Source organism: Megascapheus bottae, chromosome 23 (genome assembly GCF_031878675.1).
Source record: "Megascapheus bottae isolate mThoBot1 chromosome 23, mThoBot2.hap1, whole genome shotgun sequence".
Taxonomy (NCBI): domain Eukaryota; kingdom Metazoa; phylum Chordata; class Mammalia; order Rodentia; family Geomyidae; genus Megascapheus; species Megascapheus bottae.
The window spans coordinates 6,648,825-6,671,935 of NC_143531.1; the positions used below are offsets into that span (position 1 = coordinate 6,648,825).

Here is a 23,111-nt window from a genome sequence, read left to right on the forward strand (position 1 = left end):
TCTACTCTTAACATTGTTGAAGAGGTTTTACTGATATGTTTCCATTGCTTAATCAATACATTTATGTACAAAGATATCCAAAGACATGTGTACATATATTCACATGCATGTGTATATATGCATACAACATGTATGCATGCATATAATATTTCAAAGCTCTATATATTTATGAACGTGTGTGATTAGATACAATATTTATACCATGTGAAATACTGATATTTAAACTGTTCTTCATAAAAATTTCAAGTAGCGGATGCTCATAATTCTAGATGCTCAGATATCTAAGATCCACAGGATAACAGTTTGAAGACAGAAAAGTCCATGATATTCCATCTCAAATACATGCAGCAAAAATAACTGGCTTGGTGGAATGGCTCAGAGAGTGGTAGAGTATCAGCTGAACAAGCCAAAGTAAATGGTATCCATATAAAATGCAAAAATAAATAAATAAATAAATTTTATTGTAATCTAAGGGTCATTCAAATGTCACACCTTTCAGAGTATTTTTGTCATCTCTACAACAAAATATATACACCTGAGTGGCTAACCCTAGTTTCTCATATTTCTTTCAACTACAGGAAATAACTAATGCACATTTTGTTTTTATTCTGGACATTTGACATAGATTCATATACTATGTGATCTCTTATGAATGGGTTTTCTTTGTACTAACTAGACCAGTTTCAGTGTTCATATATTCTATGGCATGTATTATTCCATTCCATTTTATTGATGAATACTACTCTATTTTTAAACCATATCCCATTTTATTTATCCATTCATCAGTTTATAGAGATTGGTTAGTTTCCGCAGTTATAGTGGGTAGTTATAGTGATGCTGTGAATATTCATGCACAAGTATTTGTATTTGTATATACATAATTTTCATTTCTCTATGGTATTGACCCAAGAGTGAATTGCTAGCTCATACTGGAAGACTGTGTTTAATATTGTAAAAGTCTGTCACTATTTTCTCAGTATGTCTGCAACATTTTACATTCCCACCAGCAATATGGAAAAACTCCACTTATTGCACACTCTTGTTTTATATTTATTGCAACCATTCAAATAGGTGTGAATTGTTTCTTTATTTTTAGCATGACTTTGGCCATTCTTGGACCTTAAATATCCAAATTATTTTGAGATCATCTGACCAATTTCTGAATTATAATTGTGAAAACAACAGCATTTTATCTGCAGATGAATTTAGAAAATATTGTGATAGCAACCATATTTAATTCTCTGGATCATGAGTATAGACTATTTCCAATAACTGAAGCCTTCTTTCATCATTAAAATTATTTCATAATTTTTAGAATCTGTTTCAAATTCCTTTCATTGTGTGAAATAGCAGCTCTTTCCGTGACCTCCAAGCTAAGGTGGAACTCAGAGCCTTGTGTTTGTGAAATAGGTATCATTCCACTGAGCTCTACTTCCAAATGCCTCTTTGGTTTTATACATACACATACATACATATATACATACATACATACATATATAGAGAGAGGTATATATATATGTGTGTGTGTATGTATACAAGTATATCCTTATGATATTTTCCATTCGATGAGATTATCATAACACATTCTGAATCTTTACATTTGATTTACTTTAGTTGTCTTAACACACTTGAAGCCTTCAGTAAGTATCACATCTGGGCTTTTCTTGAATTTATTATCTTTAAATAGTTGTACAAAGGTTTTTTTAATTCAAGTCAATTTATGAGCACAGTGAGTCTTGATCAGTGTCACTTCATCCACATATGGACACTTTTGCTTCCTCTATTTTCTTTTGGCAAGCTCTTTTGTGTTCTATTCAATACTTCCTGTTTCTTAACAGTTCTTGTCATTTTAGTGAGGAAAATGAAACATTTCAGATAATATGTAAAGCACTCTCTGATGCATCAGAAAACCTGTTGTGTTTACACACTAATCTGCTGAGTTAAATGAACAGTTTTAGTGAATTCATCTACTCTGAAGTATGCCCTCTCTGAGCTCCTCTTTGGAGAATTAAAGAATTTATTGACATTGATTTTTACATCATATTTCAAATGACATGTTTAACAAACAAGTATTCAAGAAGGGAATCTGTATATACAAACAGTGGAACTTAGATTTTAGAACATAATTAAAATTAGGCTGAGGGTTTGTATGTCATAGATACATATTAATCTATGTAATAAAACATTGTGTCTATAGAGTCATAAATTTTTATGCCTGTGTAGTTGTGTTTATATTTCCAATACCATGTCCATAGCATTGGGTACGCAAATTAAATTCAAACAGACAGTGGCTTTTGAAGTGCTCCCTTTGTGACTGGCTGTTAAGCTCCCTATCTCTAATATAAAGTTTCCCCAGATCTCAGCCCCTTACTAATCATGAGTTGTCTAACTTACTGGTTTTGATGTCATAGGAGCAGATCTCACATAGTGTGAGATTTAATAAAATGCAGTCCTCCTGGCTCCTTCTGTTCTCAGGAGAGCTAGCTCTGGCTGCTTTGCTATCTGGGTTACTCTGACAAATTTTTGTGTACTGTATGGATATCTTAGTAATCTTGTCAAGTCCTCAATTGCTTCTCTTCAAAATCTCTGTTAGCTTAGAGAGTGGCCCTGGGCTTGAACTTCTGTACACCATCCTCCCCAAATATGGAGGTAGCACTAGAAGTGTGAAACACGAGCATCTGGTTGTTAAGTAGTAATTTAAAAACTATCTTGTATAAGTTTTGGGTAGTTCACTTAGCCCAGTCACTATTGCAGAGGTTTCAAATAGTCCTCTTTGCCTTAGCTAATTTATAATAATCACCTCCTTGGTGGTTGCCATTTTCATTCTTTGCCTCCTTGAATTTTTTTCTCAAACATTTTTTTTCAAATTTTTTTTCAAAAAGTTTGGCCTAGTGATAGAGTGCTTGTCTAGCATACATGAAGACCTGGGTTCAATTCCTCAGTAAAATATACATACAAAAAGCCAAAAGTGGTGCTGTGGCTCAAGTGGTAGAGCTCTAGCCTTGAGAAAGCCCAAGGAGAGTGTTCAGGTGCTGAATTTGAGCCCCAGGACTGGCAAAAAAAAAAGGAAGCTATGATGATCATGTTAAAAAGCATTTCATGTGACATTGTATCATGTGACATTGAATTCTAGGCTGACTTAAAACAGCCCACAATGCCCTAAGCATCTGAGACCTTGTTCATGCATCCTAAAGAAAGGCTTATCTAGTATTTCTAATGATTTTCTCTTGGAAGACTTCAGTGTGTTTTCATACACTGCCATATTTCTGTCATAATTGTGTTGAGCATTTTCTCCTGGTTTGGTGACTCTTGTTGAGGAACCTAATATTTCTCTGTTCTTCTTATAGAACTTACTGGCTTGCCTCCTATCAGAATCTACATTTCTTCAACTTAATTGAGAATTTCCTCACTTGTCATTTCCTACACCATGTCTACACCCTTAAGAAAAGATTAGTTATGGAAGCCTGGATCCACTAATATCATTAGTGCCACAATATTGTGTTAATACACTTGTGACTATTAAAAGTACTTTGGGGAAAGTGTAGCTTTCATTTCTTTCCTACCTGGAAGTAAATTACACTCACCTTTCTCATTTTCTACTTTACTTTTCCGCTGTTCCTCAAGGTAGGTAAACATAACTTTAACAGTTCTTGCAACATTTATCAAGATTTAAGGTTTAAATATTAATTTATTTGCTTGAGAATGCTTTCCACTTCTTTAATTTTGTATACCACAGTTGGCATCCTACTTTTACATTTATCCCCAGTGATATAAATGTAGCTAGAACTGTTATCATTTCCATTAATATCCTAAATCACCAAGACCATATATTTACGCTGAAACTCACTGTGGTTTTGGAAATAACTTGTTTATTAAATCTGTTATGTCTATATTTGTAACAATATTTTTAAAACCTCAAGCAAGCAAGTTAGACCAAAAATATATTTAAGTTTGAAAAAAAATCACTAAATGATGAAATCAAATACTAATAGCTTTTCCCTGGATGACAGAGCAGTGAAATTTGCTAAGTGGTTAGAAAATGGACTATGTGCATGATCTTGAATATAGTCAATTCTATTTATTGGAAACCTATGATGAGTAAAATGGTCTTTGGGTGGAGGAAAATAATAGAATCACAGTGGGAAGATTACAGAACATCAGCCAGTAAACTTGAAGGTTTTTTTATGAGCAGTGAAAAGATTTTATTACTGCATAAAGAATTCTTATTTACCGATGGAATTTTATAACAGTTCACAAGAAGTAATTTTGTATACCCATATGGTCGGGAGATTGTTCATCATATGTCTGTTAATTTAGTTATTTATGTCACCTATGCATACATGTATCATTATATATCCATGTTATTATAACAATTAGCTGATTAACCATACATATGGTCTATTCCAAATTGAAATATATGTATATATATGATGGACTCTGAGGAGGCGTGACCTTCCACTTTCCTACCTCATCTCCTCTCCTCACATCCTAAACCAAGGTGTGCTTGTTTCTTTTCCACATCCACTATAGTGCTTATCTCATCTGTGTCAGAATCTTTCCTGCACTATGTCCACCTCAGGTCATGATTTTTGGCTTAAAAAGTATTGGTTGGTGACACAGAAACCCCTGAGTTCATGTTCCCTGGCACGGTGAGTCATGGAAAGTACCTGGGTGCAAGCAGTTTACAAGCCTCCTGATCATGTAGGCAGCTGGCAACACCTGTAATCTGAACACGGCTGTTGGAGAAGGCCAAGTGATTTCCTTGAGATGGCTTTCTAAGCAATTGTGTTGCTCTTACTTGGCAGAATGGTTCACCAGTTTTGAGCCTTTCTTTGCTTACTGAACTCCTACCTTGATGTCTCAGTTTGATCATCGAGTCAACTCCTCTCAACTGTACCATCTTTCCCCACTCCCTCTCTATATCCCTTCAGATTACACATTGTTCAACATTGTTCACAGTGAGCTGTTGTTAACAGCTGATGCCTGTGGTCCTTGTAGCTTAGGAAGGTGAAATATGAGGATGAAAGTTTGAAGCCAGTTGAGCAGAAAAATCCATCTCATCACAATTAAACATCAAAAAGCTGGAAGTAGAGGTATGGATCAAGTAACAGTGCCAGCCTTGAGTAAAAATCCAATGGAGAGGACAAGGCCTGGGATTAGAGCCTATTTCAACATAGACACACAAACACACAGTGTGTACAGACATATCTCATCCATTACCACGTTATAATAATTGTATGACATTTTCACAACCATTTTCACTTCTGTTTTCCTGTCATTTTTTATATTTTATCATATGTAGTTAAGATGAAATGCCTGTAGATTCATTTTTATGCTATATTGATGTGAAATTTTGTACTAAAATAAATAAGTTACATATTGAAAAGAGTTAGCATTGGTCTCATTTGCTCTTTTAATCATTTTAGTGGACAGTTTTCCAAAAAAAAGATAACTCACAACTTTGAAATGGATAAATGTCTACTAAGAATCATATAGTTTCACCTAAAACTGAAAATTTTATCATTTGAACTTACAAGTCTCTCTGAATTGAGAGAAATAAATGCTATTACATAAAGCTTAGAATACCAGTATGGAAGATTCAAGTATGTACATTGCAGAATGGTGGTTGTATTGAACCAAAGGAAATATTTGTATCTCTTGCTTACCTACTAATTGACTGTGGGTTATATATAAGCTGACTAGTATTGTTTAGTAAAGTTCTTGGCTAACTTGTTCAAGAAGTATGTAAGTTTCTCACCAAACCAAGAGAATGAAGTATGGTATAAACTTTTTGCCTGAAAGTTAGGATTGGTGTTTCCTTAGCTATTAATATTCATGCTGCTTTGCCAAGGATTTAGAGAAAAAATGGCTTTTCTTATCATATGATGTATCATTGTAAGACCTTGACATGTTGATCTAATATTGACTGGTAGGTGAGAGAATTTCCTGGAGACAGAAAATCTGTATAATACATATTTATCTATTTGATCTTCTCAGCAGACCCAGCCCATCCCCCAATTCTTATTTTAGCTGCAGCATCATTTTTCCTAGCAAGTAGGTGTTTTCTCTCTGAGCATATTTAACCTCCAGGGAATAAATGTCACCTACAAAATTCACTTCACATTGGCCAACACTAATTGAAGGAAATGAACTGTTTATATCACCCAAGATGCATTAGTTGGAATTTCGTGCAGCTGTCTATATTATTTCTGGTATATAAAAGCCTGGCAAATCATTCATTATGCCTTACTGCGCTCTGTATTTTATGACCCTTTTTAGCCTTGGTGGAATTGGAATGGCACCCAGGATCTTACATCGATTTTACTGATACCCTACTCCTTTTACTCTGTTACAAATATTGTTTGCTACAACCTTCAAACAGCCACTGAGCTGCCTCTTAGTTTTCTTCTCTGCTTTCAGTAGCTCTCAACACAGAAAACAGAAGAGAATTTTAAATGGTAGATCAGATCAGATCAGATCAACTATCTACTTAGAACTTTCTAGCAGTTTCTATGCCAGAGTAAATATCAATGTCTTTCAATGATATTTATGAGGCTAAAAGATATAGAGTCTTTTATTTTTCTTTTTTTTGTTGTTGTTGGGCTTGGGGCTTGAACTCAGGGCCATGATACTGTCCCTTGGCTCTTTTATTCCACAGCTCCACTTCCAGTTTTCTGGTGGCTATTCAAAAATAAGAGTGTCCTGGACTTTTCTGTCATGGCTTAGATCTCAGCCTCCTGGGTAGCTAGGATTACAGGAGTGATCCATCAGCACCTATCCAGTCCTTCCTTTTTTAGTGAGGCTATATATTCTTTAGGTTCTAGAAAAGGTGAAGGTGAATGGTGAGTTGTTATGTTAATAACTTGCAAGGCCATTTGTAGCATTCTTGACTCTCTATATCATCATCATCCCTTAGTACTTTATCATTCTTCTAACTCTGTTCCAACATCTGTTTCTACATCAGTAGAAACGTTGCTTTTCCTCAGAAATGCCTGTCATAGTTTTAAATCATAATGGCATATGTTATATGTCTTTCTGCCAGAAAAGATCTTTCTCAAGTTCAGTCCCTCACAATTTCAGAACTTGGCTCACAATTTACCTGTCTCTCTGAGACACTTGTGGAAATCTATTCAATATGACAACCCTTGTCCTCCATTTGCTTTCCTACCTCTGTTTTATTCCCCACCCCCCAAGTCTTACCATTTTCAAATGTTAGACTTTTAGCCTACTTACTTTCTCTAATTTTGGCACCACTTGAGCAAAATGTAAGCCACCTGATGAGAGATTTTTGTTTATTTTTCTTCAATACCTTAATGGCTTCTGATTCTTTCTAGATTCATAATAAATATTTGCCAATAATGAACAAGGATATATTTTTTTAATGTAGATAATTGAGTGAACATGTTTATTTACTGACGTGGCATCTTTTATTCAATCTGAATGATGATTTACTTAGTTTTTTGCTTTTGTCAGTTCCACTTAAAACAGCTAGGAAGACATTCTGCAGGATCGCATATAAAAGGATGTGTCTCACTCGCTCAAAATAGCTCCCTTAAGATCAGAAAGTTCAGTGCTATACTAGCCTTGCCCTCACTGTTCTATGGCTTTTTCCAAAGAAAAATCCATTTGTAACACAGCAGCCTCTAGAGATTTGTCACCATTTACTAGACTTTGCTCCAAAAAGTATCAAGACTGACCCAACCAATTTTCAGGGTCATTTAGTCATTATTTTTTTATCACTTATGAAAACAAAAGACAATTTCAGTTCCTCCCACTCCCAAAGAATTAAATAAATAATACACAGTGGGAACATCAGTGATGCTAAGAACATTTTTAAAGTTGACAATAATCTGATCCCAAGTCCTTATTAAAAGGAAAAGCAGATAGTAAGATCTAATCTCATTAGCACCCTTGTCATTCTCCAGAAGCTGCAGATTTAGAACAAAAATCTATATCTAAGTTCAATAGGACATTACTTTAAGTAGAATCTCTTCACTAAAATGACACGCATTTATGCAGACACTATTCCAATTCTTTTCCCTTTACATATGTTCAACCACTGAAATTTATTTATTTAACGACATTACAGTTGTTATTTCCCTTTAGTAATATTTATTAACTTATAGGAATGTGTACTAAGCAGTGGACTAAGCGCTGGGATATAGAAACCCACCCCAATTATATAAATGGCTGATTCTATAAGCCCTAGAAGAATGCACACAGTTATAATGTAGACAAGCCTTGTGTACAGTTAATCTAGACCCTCTCACTCATACTCTTGTTGCCATTTCCTTTGGCTCGATATGATGTTTCAAGTCTTCTGAGACTATCAGTGTCTGATCATATATTAGCACAGGGCTCTGGTTATACTCACTCACCTGGTGGCTTTTTCCTGCCATAGTTTGTGTGAGGCCTACAGCACTTCACGATGTGTTAGGAGTGTTAGGATGGCTGTCCTTGATAAGTAGTGTTGAGATGAACAGCAGCATCTAAGTCATCATTATATTCCTTCGAAGCAGTCACTTTTGGAGAGAATCTTCCCTCTTTTATAACATTACTTGCATTATGTGCTTGAGCCAGTGTCTCTAGGATCCTTTCTAATGACCACTCATCGCTTGTCATTTGCCAGTAGGTCAGATATGAAGAAAATGTCCATAGGACATTTACTTAAAATAATGTATGAAAGTTTTGATAGGATGTAGGGAAATATTCCACTAACATTCAGTTATTAGTCACATTCAGTGGATGGAGTTGTGAAGTTCCAAGATTTGAAGAGGCAAAGGAATAAAGTTTATATTCATGCAGAGAGTGGGGTGTGTTGAGAGAGGGGTGGGGCATGTGTTTTGATGCAAGTTTTAACCTTTGATTGAAGGAGTCAACAGCCTAAGATGCCTTTCCATGGAAAAGAACTAAGAAAATAGATAACCCAGGGTCAACATTTATTCCCTCTGGTCACTTACCAGAATTATTCCAACATAACTGGAATTTAGAAAGATAGGAAACTGCTAGAACTAGTTTATACCCTTTGAAAGTTAGAAGTGCTGATGACAATAGGCCAGTATTCATTGATTTTTTACACCTCTGCCTTATGTATATTCAGACTCTGATTCCAGTGCAAATAGATCACAAGTACTTTGAGCTGTTCCCTGATCAGAACGACCCTCTCTGGCAGATAAAACTGCCCTAATAATCAGTGTGACAAATCTGAATTATAGACTCATTGCTAGACATTGACCCAAATTCTCCGTTCTGTTCCCTGTAGAAAATGTGGAATTTTTCTCTGAAGGATTTAGAGATTGAGATGTCCTCAATCAAGAGAGAGCAATTCATTTGCAGACTGCAACAAGTTAAAAGTGTAGATATTAAACAGATTGAGTGTATATGTGTGTGGGTTTGTGTGTAAGTGTGCATGTATGTGGGCTAGTATAACTATCTCTATCTCTCTCACAATCCTTAGTCTCTTTCCATGCTAAAGGTTGTGGTTTTTGTGTTTGCATTTCTCTAAGGTAACATTTTCCCATAATGATCTTTGTGTTAAGTGCTTTAAGAAAAGCACTTAAATGAAGCTTATAATTTCATAGACAATTTAATACACATTATAAAGATTACCTCATTTATATACCTATCCATTGAATGCCCTGATATTATTTACTTCAGTATACAAATGAAGAAAAGTTAAGTAAACCTCTCAGAGTCACCCCCTAAATAAGTGACTAAGTCACAGATAAAAACCAGCCTCTTAAGTCAAAGCTTTAGAATATTTGGTGAAATAAATATTTTATTACGGAACTATTGTATTTCATGTAGTGTGATAAACTTCAGTGCTCATAATATGAAAAACTAAATAAATTCTCTCTATATAAATGTCTCTGAGTCCTATGAGAATGGTATTGAAAGTGTAATTCATGGGAAGGGTATAGAAGTACAAACTGATCTGGCTGAACTTTATCTGAAGTGAGAGGACAATAATAATCAGAGAACATGCACAAGAGTACATTGTTGAAATCTCAATTAAATAAATAGTTTATGCTTTAATTTGATCACAAGGAACCACTGAGTCAGTTTATTCTGGTGAATCAGATGATTATTTTTACATTTATGAAAGAATGAAAATAAAGCACACTTGCCACACATATTCTGAACAGCTAACCTGTATCACCAGAAATATTTTGTTATTTTTCAAAAAAAACTGATGGTAGAAAGCAGATATAAACTGGAATAAAATTACTATTTAAAAATTATCTTTGTAGGTTAGAGTGGGTGTTTCTAGAGCATTCATATTCAAGGATAGTATTTTACCACTTTGAGCCATAGCCCCGATTTTGGCTTTTAATGAGTTAATTACAGTTAAGATCCACAGGGGCTTTCCTGTGTGGGCTGGATTCAAACTGTGATCCTCCAATCTCAGCCTCCTGAGTAGTTCGGATTACAGGTGTGAGACACCAGTTCCTGGCCTAGATATTTTTGTGTTGTTGTTGTTACAATACTGAGACTTAAACTCAGGGACTCAAGTTCTTGCTTGAATTTTCCAATCATGTCTGGTGCTCTAACGCTTAAGTCATGCCTCCAGTTCCTCAATGCACATTTAAATATATGACTGTATAACATTTGTTTTACTTTTATAATTTAAAACTTTTGTTATCCATTATCAGATTGTATTATTGGTATGAATTTTATGAAGCACATATAAGATCCAATTATGCTATTTTTTCCTTTTTAATTATCTTTGGCAAATTCATAGAGAACAATTCAACCCATATTAAAATAAAGAGAAATTGATTTTAACTATTTCTATTTTTCTAATATGTACTGGTTCAAATTAGTTTATTTCTTTTACTATTTTATACAATTACAAGTTGATAGAAGATCACACTAAATTCTCAGTTTCACTCATTAACTGTTTTTTGAAAAGCATAAGAAAAGATCATTTTTTGAACTACCTGGACTTTGTCTGTGAATCTAGGCTCTACTTGGTTAGCGTTGGGTCTGAGGAAAGTTCACCAACACACCATCAATAGCCAAAGAATTGTTCACACCATTCTATATCATTGAAGCTCTCAGTTTAAGCAGAAATGTGTGTGTGTGTGTGTGTGTGTGTGTGTGTGTGTGTGTGTGTGTGTTCTTGTTTTCATTTTCATCTTTTGTTCTGGTATTGAAACTTGGACTCAAGCCTGGGCACTGTCCCTTAGGTTTCCCATCTAAGACTGGCACTCTAACACCTCCACTTCCACTTTCACACCTCCACCTCTGGATTTTTGGTGATTCATTGGAGGTAAGAATCTCACTGGCTTTTCTACCAATACTGGTTTAAACTGGGATTCTTAGATCTCAACCTCCTAAGTAGGCTTCCTATAAGTGGTAGGAATACATCTTATTATCTACTCCTATTAAATGTCTTTTAGTGATAACTTGTTGTATTGAATGAGATTTATATGGGTACTGTTCATATGCCATGGAATATTAAAGCGCAAGCCTCTAGACAGAAAATTTCTTAACTTCAGTAATGTTAGAAATGGTTTTCAGTCTGCTTTTATGTTTATGTCAAGGACATTGTTTATTCCCCTAACAGAATGCCCACAATTTACAATAATACATTTTATAATCAAATGCTCTTAGGGCAATACTACACAAGAATTATGATCCTTTTATCTCATTGAGTGTACAATTGTCTCCCCATCACCAATTTCATTAGGAAATATCCATGACCTATATCCAGTATATCCCTAAGTGAAGAATTTGACTGAAGTTATGAACTCAAGTATTTATTTCAAGTATAGCTGAACTTATTGTTTTGATGCGTCTTGGTACTTATAGTTTATACTATCTTCTCCTATTTACTTCCTGACACTGGTGGTTCATGGCCAAATTCTCTGAAGCCTCTGAGATCTAAGAATTTAAGTTTGAAGCCAGCACGGGCAGGAAAGTCTATGAGAGTCTTCAGTTAACCACAAAATATCAAGAAATGTGTGGCTCATTTTGTAAAGTTCCAGTCTTGAACAAAAATGCCAAGTGAGAACTCAAGTCCCTGAATTCAAGAGCCACTACTAGCACAAAAATATTAAGAGTAGAAACATGGCTCAAATGTGAGAGGGCTAAATACATACATACATACATACATACATACATACATACATACATACATACATACATATAAAAGGACAGTGCCCAAGGATTGAGTTCAAACACTGGTAATGGGACACAAGATACATAGACACACCCACACACACACACACACACACACACACACACACACACACACGCAGTATCTTATTTAATGACTGATTTAAATGCTCTGGAACTCCAGAAAGCCTGACAGAGAAGACTAGAGAGACTACATGCAAGTCTGTGTAAACTTGCCAGTTCTCAGGGAAGTGATTCCCTATGCCAGTGCCAGTGCAGGGCCCACCCCTAGAGCTCAGAATCAACGAGCCTGTTCTATGGCTTTGCTATGGACAGCAAATATTATACATGAACCTGTTATATCTGCGTGTGTGTGTGTGTGTGTGTGTGTGTGTGTGTGTGTGTGTGTGTGTGTGTGTGTGTGTGTGTGTTGGTCCTGGGGCTTGAACACATGAGTTGGGTGGTTACTATCCTTTGGCCTAGCTGCTGTCTCTTAGCATTTTGCTCATGATTGACATTCTAGAACTTGAGCCAGAGCTCCATTTTGGTATTTTTATTTTTGGTAGTTACTTGGAGATAAATGTTTCATGGACTTCCCTGCGTAGGCCAACTTTGAACCATGATTCTCAGATCTTAGACTTCTGAGTAGCTAGAATTATTGGCATGAGCTGTTAGTGCCTATATTGCCTTTTCTTTTTAAAGGTCTTACATGCTAGTAAAAGGAGCCAGGTACCGTAATTTACCCACTATCTTCCTACTGCCTTCCAAAAAAATCTATCCTGCATTTCTATTTGAAACAAGAATTAAAATTTTAAGTTGCATGAGAGATTCCTTTTTAATTTCTCAAACCCCTGAGAGACAAAAAGGGAAAGACAGAGATGAAGACAGGCAGAGAAAGAGACAGAGAGACAGAGAGAAAAGAGAGATAAAGATAGACAGAGAAAGAGTTACGTGAGAAGTTGTAGTTCAGAAATGTGTATCGGTCACAGTAGAAGTAATGTAGTAGAAAATCAAAAGCTATGAATTTAAGACAGCTGAGTTGTAAATCTGGCTTTAACACTAACATGAATAAGTTAGATAATTTTTCTTCACCTCAGTTTCCACATTTTAAGATAATGTCCAGTGTTCCTATCATGATTCTTAAGACCATCACATAAATGAATGTAAAAGCATTCAGTAAATATCAAGTACAAAGCAAGTGAATCACGTTGAGCAATAGTAACGATTTTAAATGACATTATTTCAGTTGCTATTAGTGCTAATTGTGTTTTATTGTATTCTGGGGTTTGAAAACTGGTGACCTTTTCTGTATATAGTATGCAATTTACCATAGCATCTCATTCTGAAACCAATGAGGAATTTATTGTAATTAGGAAAATGAAATCAAGTCAAACTCCTCATGAAAGTGTGTGCTGACATGCCATGTTGTAATACTTTAGAATTCTTACATTCTATGAGGTATTTTTTCTCACAAATATGCCAAAGTTGTATTTGAATTTGTTGGCTTGTCCTGCAATTTATGCCCATCTTACTGAACTTTGGCTGCTTCTACTATTTATATTGGAAAGTCTTCTTACTTCTAGAAGATCTTGTAATCTTGTGTAAATATGACACTTGGTTCAATTTTTAGGTGATCAAACCTCTATGAAGTGGGTTTTAGGGTCTAGACAGTAAAGAATGAAGGTTTCTAGTTCAGTAAGCCTCTTGGTAACGGGCAAAGAGCTAGCAGGGAATTACTTTTCACTTTGTGCTAACTCCTAGATTGAAAAAGTATAAACTCATAATTATCTAGTGTGATTTACTATTTTGATTGAGCTCCAGGTGCTAGTGTGGTGATATGACCTTCTGAACGGTATAACATTGAGCCCCCAGAAATCAATAAGGATAATAAAATCTTTTTACTGACCCTCCCGTCCTACTCACAGAATCAATTGCTTTTTACCTTCTGTTTCTTTCTTTTTTTATGAAAAGTTCTGCAATTCATTTTACTACCTGTCAAAAGTGAATTTTTTCCTTCAGAAGAAAAAGAGTTGCTTGATATTTCAATTCTCAGGGCTGATTTTTTTCAATCCCTGCTTCTAGGATGCTAGTATTTCTTATTAGCACCTTAGACTCTTCTCCCCACAAATTTGGAATAAAACCTCATGCAATGACAGGAAATAATCGGATTAACACAAAAGTGATTAGAGACATTTAGGATTCATATACATATTTATTATTCTTAAAACCATACCACCCTCTGTATGAATTATTTGAGAGAACAATTATAGAATAACAGAACCCTTTATTTCCCCTCTGTCTGTGAATGAGAAGTTTCCCCTAAGTCAATAGTCATATGAATTCTACTTATTTGGCAGTGGGTTTGAAAACCCTTGACCTTAGTTTACTCTCCTAGGGAAGATGGTCTCCTATGTAAAGTTTTGCGTCTATCTCATTTGAGATCATTCACTGGGCAGTGGAGAGTCTTACTCAGTGGCATATAACTTGCCTAGCATGCATGAGGACCTGGGATCAAATGCCAGGCATGGCAGGAGGAGGGGGAACACAGCTGTTGGAGGGGGAGCATTGCTCTCCTGTACTTCTGTGTATCCTACAAAACCACTTTTTCTCTAGTGCCTACTAAAAGAATCCAGCTCATTGCACAGCATTGATTTCATAGTTCAGTCTTTCTACAGGGCCATTTATTGTTATAGACGTTAGAAAAACCTTGATGAAAAAGAAGTGAATCTGGCTCTGCAATGAGCTCATTCCATTAAGGGATGTGAAGTATTTAGCACCCATCTTCTGAGCAGAGTGTGGCCTATGACTTAGGCATTGTGACTGTGATCCATTCAAGGCTGGCTTATTACACCAGACTCAATGCCAACCCTATGCTTCATAGCATGTAATAGAAAATATAAATGGTGCTTATCAACTCAACATTTTTGTGTTCTGTTTATTGATTCAGTCAGCTCTCATATGACTGTACATAGTCATTTATAACCCCAATTGACGAGATTCAATCCTATGAGGAGTCTTTATAAAACAGATAGGCATTTAAAGGGAAAGATATCAAGAAGTGAAAATTAGAAGACTGAACATGTATTTCAGGTGCTGAGCAATGTAATACAATTCCCGCATGAGATTTCTGTTTTTGTCTAAAATCTATACCTGCTTTCCTTCAGAGTTGACTATTTACCCAAGGTAAGTATCTCATAGCAAAATACATATTTTATTTAAAAAAATCAATTGGGTTTCTAAGTTTAAAACCAAAGGCTGAAACTTATCCTTACATTCCTTTTATCTTCTGTATCTGAAATATCTCTGTATCTAGAATGGCATTAATCTCCTACATGTTCCCCAAAATACGGTTTTATAACCATCTGCACCATAGAAATAACATCTTAACACCAGATGAATTTCATTTTCCCACTTAGAATTCATCTTAACATATCTCTAGATCTTTTATAAAATGTAGAGCCCAGTGGGGCACTGGTGGTGAACTGAAATCCCAGCTTGTCAGGCAACTGAGCTCTAACGATCACAATTTGAAGCCAGTCTCAGAAGGAAAGTTTGTGAGATACTTATGTCCAATTATCCAACAATATGAAGAAGGGACAGGGTGCCAACCCACCTCTGAATAAAACCTAAGGGATAGTATTTAGCTCTGCATTCAAGCCCAGTAACTAGTATGCATGCACATACACACACACACACACACACACACACACACACACACACACACACCATGTTATCCTCCACTTTGAGAACTTGCTTCATTTTTATATTTTTTTAAAAATTATTCTTCTTTTCTCTATCAGTATTAACAAAGCCAAAAACACTTCCTATCTTCCCCCTAAACTCTCCTGTACTGAAAATTCAACATTAATCTCACCCACATGCCACAGGTCCAATGAGTCTATCTTACCAGCAAAGCAATAGAATTTAGTGAATACAGATTAGATGTCTACAGGAACCATTTAAATGGAGCTGATCGACCCTCTGCCATGATCATGTTCTTCTGTCTTGTCCTAGGAGCATGGAATACCAGTCAACATGGGCTATGCTGTGGCACCTCATCATTCAGGGGTCTACCCTGTTCACCTTCAGCTGTATGCAGCATGGAAGAAGGTCTGGGGAATTCAGGTCACGAGCACTGAAGAATATCCACATCTGAAGCCAGCACGGTACAGAAAGGGCTTCATTCACAATAGCATCATGGTGAGTGCCTGAAACTGTGGATAGTCAAAGGGTGTGAAGGGAAGGCAGCTTGGCATCATCTCCAAGGCTGGAGCTTCTAACTGCTTTCACATGTGCCTCAGAAATGGGGAAGGCAGCCATAAATCCTCTGGTTGTACATTTGCATTCTAAGCTGCAGAATGGCTTCCATGCATCTAAGGCAGGCTAGAAATGGTGGTGGGAATGAGAGTTGTCTAGGTTATCCACAGACATTGCAGAATTACAATTTTGCTTAAGGATCCTCTAGTTCTCCTAAGCAATTCTCTACTACTATTTGTTTAAGTGGTTTTACTGAGCATTTACAGCAGCATGTGGTATCATGGATCAAAAATATACCTTGCAATTTACTCTTCTATCAACAGACTGAACAGAATAAAATGGCATCTCATAGCTAAATCTGTTCACTCTGTTTACTTTGACTCCCAGCTACTTCAAGTGTCTTAAGGTGTTATTCTTTTATTTTCTTTCTTCGATCTATTCCCAAATGGATGGGATACATTTTTCTAATTTCTTCTGAGGTGTTTTAATTAAAAAATAGCTATCTGATTTGAGAGTTATACATTATGCAGGGAAATAGACAAACCTGGAAAAAATTGTGTTTGGGGAAGTCGTGCTCAGAGAGATGAATGTCACCTATTTTCTCTTCTGCTTGGAATAAATATATATGAACACAAGAGTGCCAGCCTGAGTCCAGGCCCTGAGTTTGAGTCACAGGACAGGAACAAATGAAACAAACACACACACAAAAAAAACAGCCCCAAATCCCTCAAATAACAAAATCACACATGAAAATATATTGACTGAATTATCTCCTCTGAACATGTAGCATACAATTTAACAAAATGAATACCAGAAAGCTTAAACTTGTGTGAAGGTGGAGGTAAGGTTAAGGGGAGAGGAGTAGACAGAAAAAGGAAAAATGATGCTATGCAATCATAATGTATATATACAGATGTATACACATTATGTACACTCATATACTTGTGTGTATATATACTATATATATAAATATACAGTGTATCTATTGCTCTGTGTGTGTGTGTGTGTGTGTGTGTGTGTGTGTGTGTGTGTGTGTGTGAAAATGGATCCAGGAAATTTGAAGGGTGATGGGCTTGTTAGAGATGGAAAAAAAAAGATGGAAGGGGTGATATGGATCAAGATACAAACTAGTCACAAACTCATATGTTCAATTTAAATCTTTTATTCAAGTACTTAAATATAAATAAATAAGCATGATATAACTGCCACTATAAGTGATAATAAAATAAATATTAAGTAGAAATTTAACCTATTCATTGAAATAATAGAATAATAACACCTAATTTTATCAACTCTTGCCTGTTTTAAAATTATAAATCCCTATTTCCCCTGGAATAGCTGGTCTTCTCATTACTTATTAAAATCACTAGGGTTACAAACTGTTCTCCTTCTATTAAATATTTACATTACTTAAGTCATTCATATTGCTATTGAAATTACCTTTATCTGCCTGTCTCTCTACTTGTTTATCTGTCTGTCTCTCATCTCTATGTCTCTATTTGAGTCATTTATCTAATCACTAAACAAAGAAAAGTCACATATACCTAACCAGAGCAGACACTTGGGATTTACTTGTCACGAAACTTTAATTATTTTGTTATAAATTGATGCCAGAACATTAATGAGGACTCAGATTTAAATTAAGCTATTGATAATGCAAATAGTAGCATTGGACCCATGAAAATATAAGATATATAAAAAGAACTGTTCAGCTAATATAAAGTCAGAGTAAAGTACCTGGTATTTCACTTTATTAGGTTTCATATCCATTAAGCAAGTTATGGAGTGAAAACATTCCTTTTAACCAATATTACATGCATTCATTTACCTTGAGTTTACTATAAAAAGGAAAATTAAATGAAGAATAAATGGAATTGTATTTGCTCTGTGTAATTGAATGCATTTGTTTAATTTAATTATGAGTAGTTGTTACTCAAACTAAAGTTTTGGAATGAAATCATTAGTTTATTTTCTTGTGAACCCTGAGATTTACAGCAGAACTTGCCAGAATATATCAGAAATAAACAAGAGATAAGATACTCCTGCATAAAATATCAGTTTACATGGAGTAAAAAAACAAAACAAATGGTGTGGACTGATGAAAATTGACTAGTTTGAACCGTACACCACAAGAGTAGATACTAGAAGTAGCGTGAAAAATGGCCTAATGGCAAGAAAAAAAATGTAACCCAGAAGGCTATTTTTCAATTAAATGAACTAAAACACAAGTGTTCTTTCTTTTTTTAAAAAAAGCCAAGCCTTTAATATAAATCAGATGGCATTTTTGATTAAAAACTGAATAAGCCCTGATTCACAGTCTATATAGCTTTTCAAAGGCTGAGGCATAAAACTCAAGATCAAGAATACATCATGAGTTCTGATCCTATCTAGCAAGACTCTGTCTCAAAATGAAACAAACAAACAAATAAAAATCAGTAGATTTTTGATGATTTTAGGGGTGGAGGGCAGTGGTGTTTCTAGAAATTCAAACTCTCTTGCTTACTCGACCTGCATAGTCAGCTGACACCACTTGATCTATACCCTCAACTCGTGCTGTTTATTTTGGAGATGGAGGCTCAAGGAACGTTTTTGCTCTATCTGGTTTGAAATGTGTTTCCCTGGACCTTCGCCTCCTGAGTAGCTAGAATTATAGTCATGGAGTCACTAACACTAAACAAACTTTTTTTCTTTGCTTATGTATTTGTTGTGTCTCTGTTGAATCAATTTGACCTATTTAGTCTATTTTGGGGGGCTGATGATTCTTTTAATATTTACAAAATTATACAGGCATCAACCCTTGATTACACCTAAGGTTTAGGCCTTTAACAACCAAACAACTCTACGGAGATGTAATTGTTATATTCAGAAGTTATGATATAGTACACCATTATTAAATAAACCATGACAATGTGCTGTTTTTACCCACTTTTTTCTCAGGTTCTTCCTCGACAGACCTGTGGGCTATTCACGCATACAATTTTCTACAAAGAATATCCCGGGGGACCCCAAGAATTGGATAAAAGTATCAAAGGAGGGGAACTCTTCCTCACAATCCTTCTAAACCCAGTATGTATGTTGTTTATGCACCTTGCAATATCATCAATGCTTTCAAATGTACAATATCATCAGGGTTTGAATCATTTATCTTCACTGATTGTGGATTTAAATCCACCTGTCAAGCCCCTTTCCAGAAAAAAATAAAAACTACTTCTCAGGATCTTATTTTTTTTATAGTATTTGTTGTGGTTTCTACTTTGTTCTATGGTTGGTAAGAAGGCTATTTCCAACAGTAAATTTTTCCTCTTCTATGATTTTTTCAGGTAGGGTTGAACATTTTACATATTTGAAGTGTATAGAGTTTTCCATATATAAAATCATATTATTTATGAATGAAGATCTCTCTCTGTCTGTGGGGTTTAAATGCCTTTTTTTCTTCTCTGTCTTGCCTAATTTCTCTGGACACATTTATTTCAATTTTGAATAGCAGTGGTCAGTATGGTTCTTTACAAGGATATCTTAAGGGGAAAGCCTTTATCAGTTAGATGATTTAGTTAGTTCGATGTTAGTTGTTGCCAGGTTTATCATATTTTATCTTCATTGTACTGAAACAATATTTTGGGACCGTGTGTGTGTGTGTGTGTGTGTGTGTGTGTGTCTGTGTGTGTGTGTGTGTGTCTGTGTGTGTGTGTGAGAGAGAGAGAGAGAGAGAGAGAGAGAGAGAGAGAGAGAGAGAGAGAGAGAGAGAGAGACAGAGACAGAGACAGAGACAGAGAGACAGAGACAGAGAGACAGAGATAGACAGAGACAGAGACAGAGACAGAGTATTGGTCCTGGAGATTGAACTCAGGACCTCGGCACTGTCTTTGAGCTTTTTCTCTCAAGGCTAGAAGGCTTTCAGTCTAAACACTTGAGACACAGTGCTACTGGCATTTTCTCAGGAGTTTATGGGAGATAAAAGTTGCAAAGACTTTCCTTCCCAGGCTGGCTTCGAATTGTGATCCTCAGATTTCAGCTTCCTGAGTAGCTACGATTATCGGCATGAACCAACAGCACCTGGACGGAATTTCTTTTCTTTTATTTCTAATCATGAAGGATACTAGGTATTGTTGAATGATTTTTCTACATCTGTTGACTTGATCAAATGATTCTTATCCTTCATTCATGATGTGCAGTATATCAAATGGTCTGCCTACATTGAGCCAAAATTGGAAAATTGGATCCCTAAATAAATCCTGACTGGTCATGGTGAAGAATTGCTTTGTGTACCATTTAATTTTGTTGGGTAGTATTTTATTCTGTGGAAGATTTTGCATTTATGTTCATAGGTGAGACAGGTCAATAGTTTTTTGTTTTTGTTGTTTACTGGGTCTTTTTCATTTTGGCCAGTCCTGAGGCTTGAACTCAGGGCCTAGGCATTGTTTCTGAGCCTCTCTGTGCTCAAGGCTAGCACCCTACCACTTAAGCCATACTGGCACTTACAGCTTTCTCTGTTTATGCACTAATGAGGAGCCGAACCTATGGCTTTTTGCAAGCTTGGCACTCCAGACCAGAGTTTTCCTTTTAATTGCATCTTTGTCTTAAGTATTAGTGTTAATGTTGGCTACCTAAAATATATCTAGAAGTTTCCTTCCTTCCCTATTGTTTGGAAGACCTTGAAAAGATTTGGTGATAACTTTTATATATTAATTAGGAGTCACCAGTGAATTCAAATCCTTGGATTCCTCTTTAAATACAACTTTTAATGACTAATTTCCTTTTTCACTATTGGCCTCTTTGAATTTTTTGTTTCTTTGTGCTTCTTATGAGGTTTCATGTTCCTAAGAATTGATCTATTTCTTCCAAATTTTATAATTTCTCATAGTAATCTCTTGCGATATTTCATATTTCTGTTGTAATGGGTCTTTCTCTATTTCTGATTTTATTTATTTGATACGATGCTCTAGCAAAATGATAGTCTATTTATTTTTTTCTTTTCCAGAATCCAACTCCCAGTCTGCTGATTTTTAAAATTATTTTTCTAGTCTCTATTTCATTCTTTATGCTTCAATCTCTATTGTTTATATCTTTGTACTGCCTACCTACACAAAATATAAAACTAGGTTGCTTATTTGCTTGTTTTATCTTTTCTTATTGTAGATATTTAGTGCTGTGAACTTCTGCTTAGAATTTCTTCACATCCTTTTCACAAAACTAGAAAAATTAGAATGCATCATGGAATAGTCTATTTCCCTAATGATGCGTAATCAAAGAAACCACAGATTTGCCAAGCATGTATGGAATATAATCATTAAATGTAATATAATATCTCAAAGTTAGTTTCCATTCCCAAATTATAATAAATACATGTTAACATGCAGTTCTCTGCCCAGTGAGCAACACTAATAATCTAATTAGTGGTACATATTTTAACATTAAATTGAGTTTGCTTTCAGCTTGAGATATCAGTAAGTATGCTGAGTTCAGTCTCTAAAAATGATTGCAGAGCAAAGCCACATTAAAATTTATAGCTATGTATTGGCTCAGGTAATGTGAGATTCATTCTTAAAGTTGCTACTAATCTTAACAGTTGCCAAAAAATAGGGAATTTTCCCTATTCCCTTTCATTTTTCAGAATGTTCCTTTTGTTTCAGGTAATGAGTATATAGCTTAGCCATAGAGATTAGATAAGATGAAGATTGGTCATCTTTCTGATTTTTCCCCTATAATGATCCAATGCTGAGGTGTAGGGAGATAAATTCTCATTTATATCCACCACATGCAGAAAATATGACATAATAGTATTTGTATGATGTCATCTTGCTTAATGCAAGAAATTATCATTCGCAGAGGAAAAGATACAGATTTTAAATAAAAGTATACACACACACACACACAGAGTCTACGTAGATGCATGAGTCATATTTGAGAGGAATGTTTGTTCCATGAAGATGAATATAATGTATGAAACCTGTAAAGAAATTAAATTACATGTGTGAGCATTTAAGAGAATCTGTTGGAATACAAGGAGTACAGAAGCAGAAATGGATTTGTCTTATTGGTGTAGGATTTTAAAACTCCTTCAGTTGCATGATTATTGCAACCAAAAGAACAATAAATAAATCTTCCAGATTGGTGTGCTGGAATGAGATTCAACTTTTGAAAGAAGACTGGCTGCTTTGTGATATCCAGTGGTCTTTTCTTCTCAGACATGTGGTTCTCCTAAAGGGCAGTTTATATATCCCAGTATACCCTTGAGTTATTTCTATTGGACTTAAATTAAAAAAAATATTCTGATACTTGGAGCTACTGAAAGTTTTGTAGGCTTCTTTTTCTTTCTTTCTTTCTTTTTTATTTGTGCCAGTCCTATGGCTTGAACTCTGGGCCTGATCACTCTCTCTGACCTTTGGTGCTCACGGCCAGGCTAGTGCTCTACCACTTGCGCCACAACACCAGTTCCAGCTTTGGAGATAAGAATCTTGTGAACTCTCCTGCTTAAGCTCTCTTTGATCTGCAATCCTTAGATCTCTGCCTCCTGAGCAGCTAGGATTACAGGTGCCTGGATTTTTGTATGTATTTTGTGAAAGTGCCAAGAAATTATTAAACTAACTCTTGAAAATTGATGTGTGAATATTCATGAGAATGTGGGTGGAGACCTCCTATCCACCTCCCTTCCCTGATTAAGAATTTGACCTCAGGAGAGGCAAGGGTCACTTCATCACATCATTTTTATTCCTGGCCCACTATCTACTCTGGCA

At 35.5% G+C, this 23,111-nt stretch overlaps 1 protein-coding gene across 1 annotated transcript in view; it reads left to right on the forward strand.

Moving 5' to 3' along the window:
- The window catches only part of Ndst4 (N-deacetylase and N-sulfotransferase 4), a 270,436-nt gene that overhangs the window by 156,599 nt on the left and 90,726 nt on the right, over positions 1-23,111 (forward strand). Inside the window, exons 5-6 of the mRNA XM_090356655.1 lie at positions 16,135-16,320; positions 19,315-19,443. Coding sequence (XP_090212781.1) covers positions 16,135-16,320; positions 19,315-19,443 — 315 coding nt within the window. The remainder of the gene's footprint in view (positions 1-16,134; positions 16,321-19,314; positions 19,444-23,111) is intronic.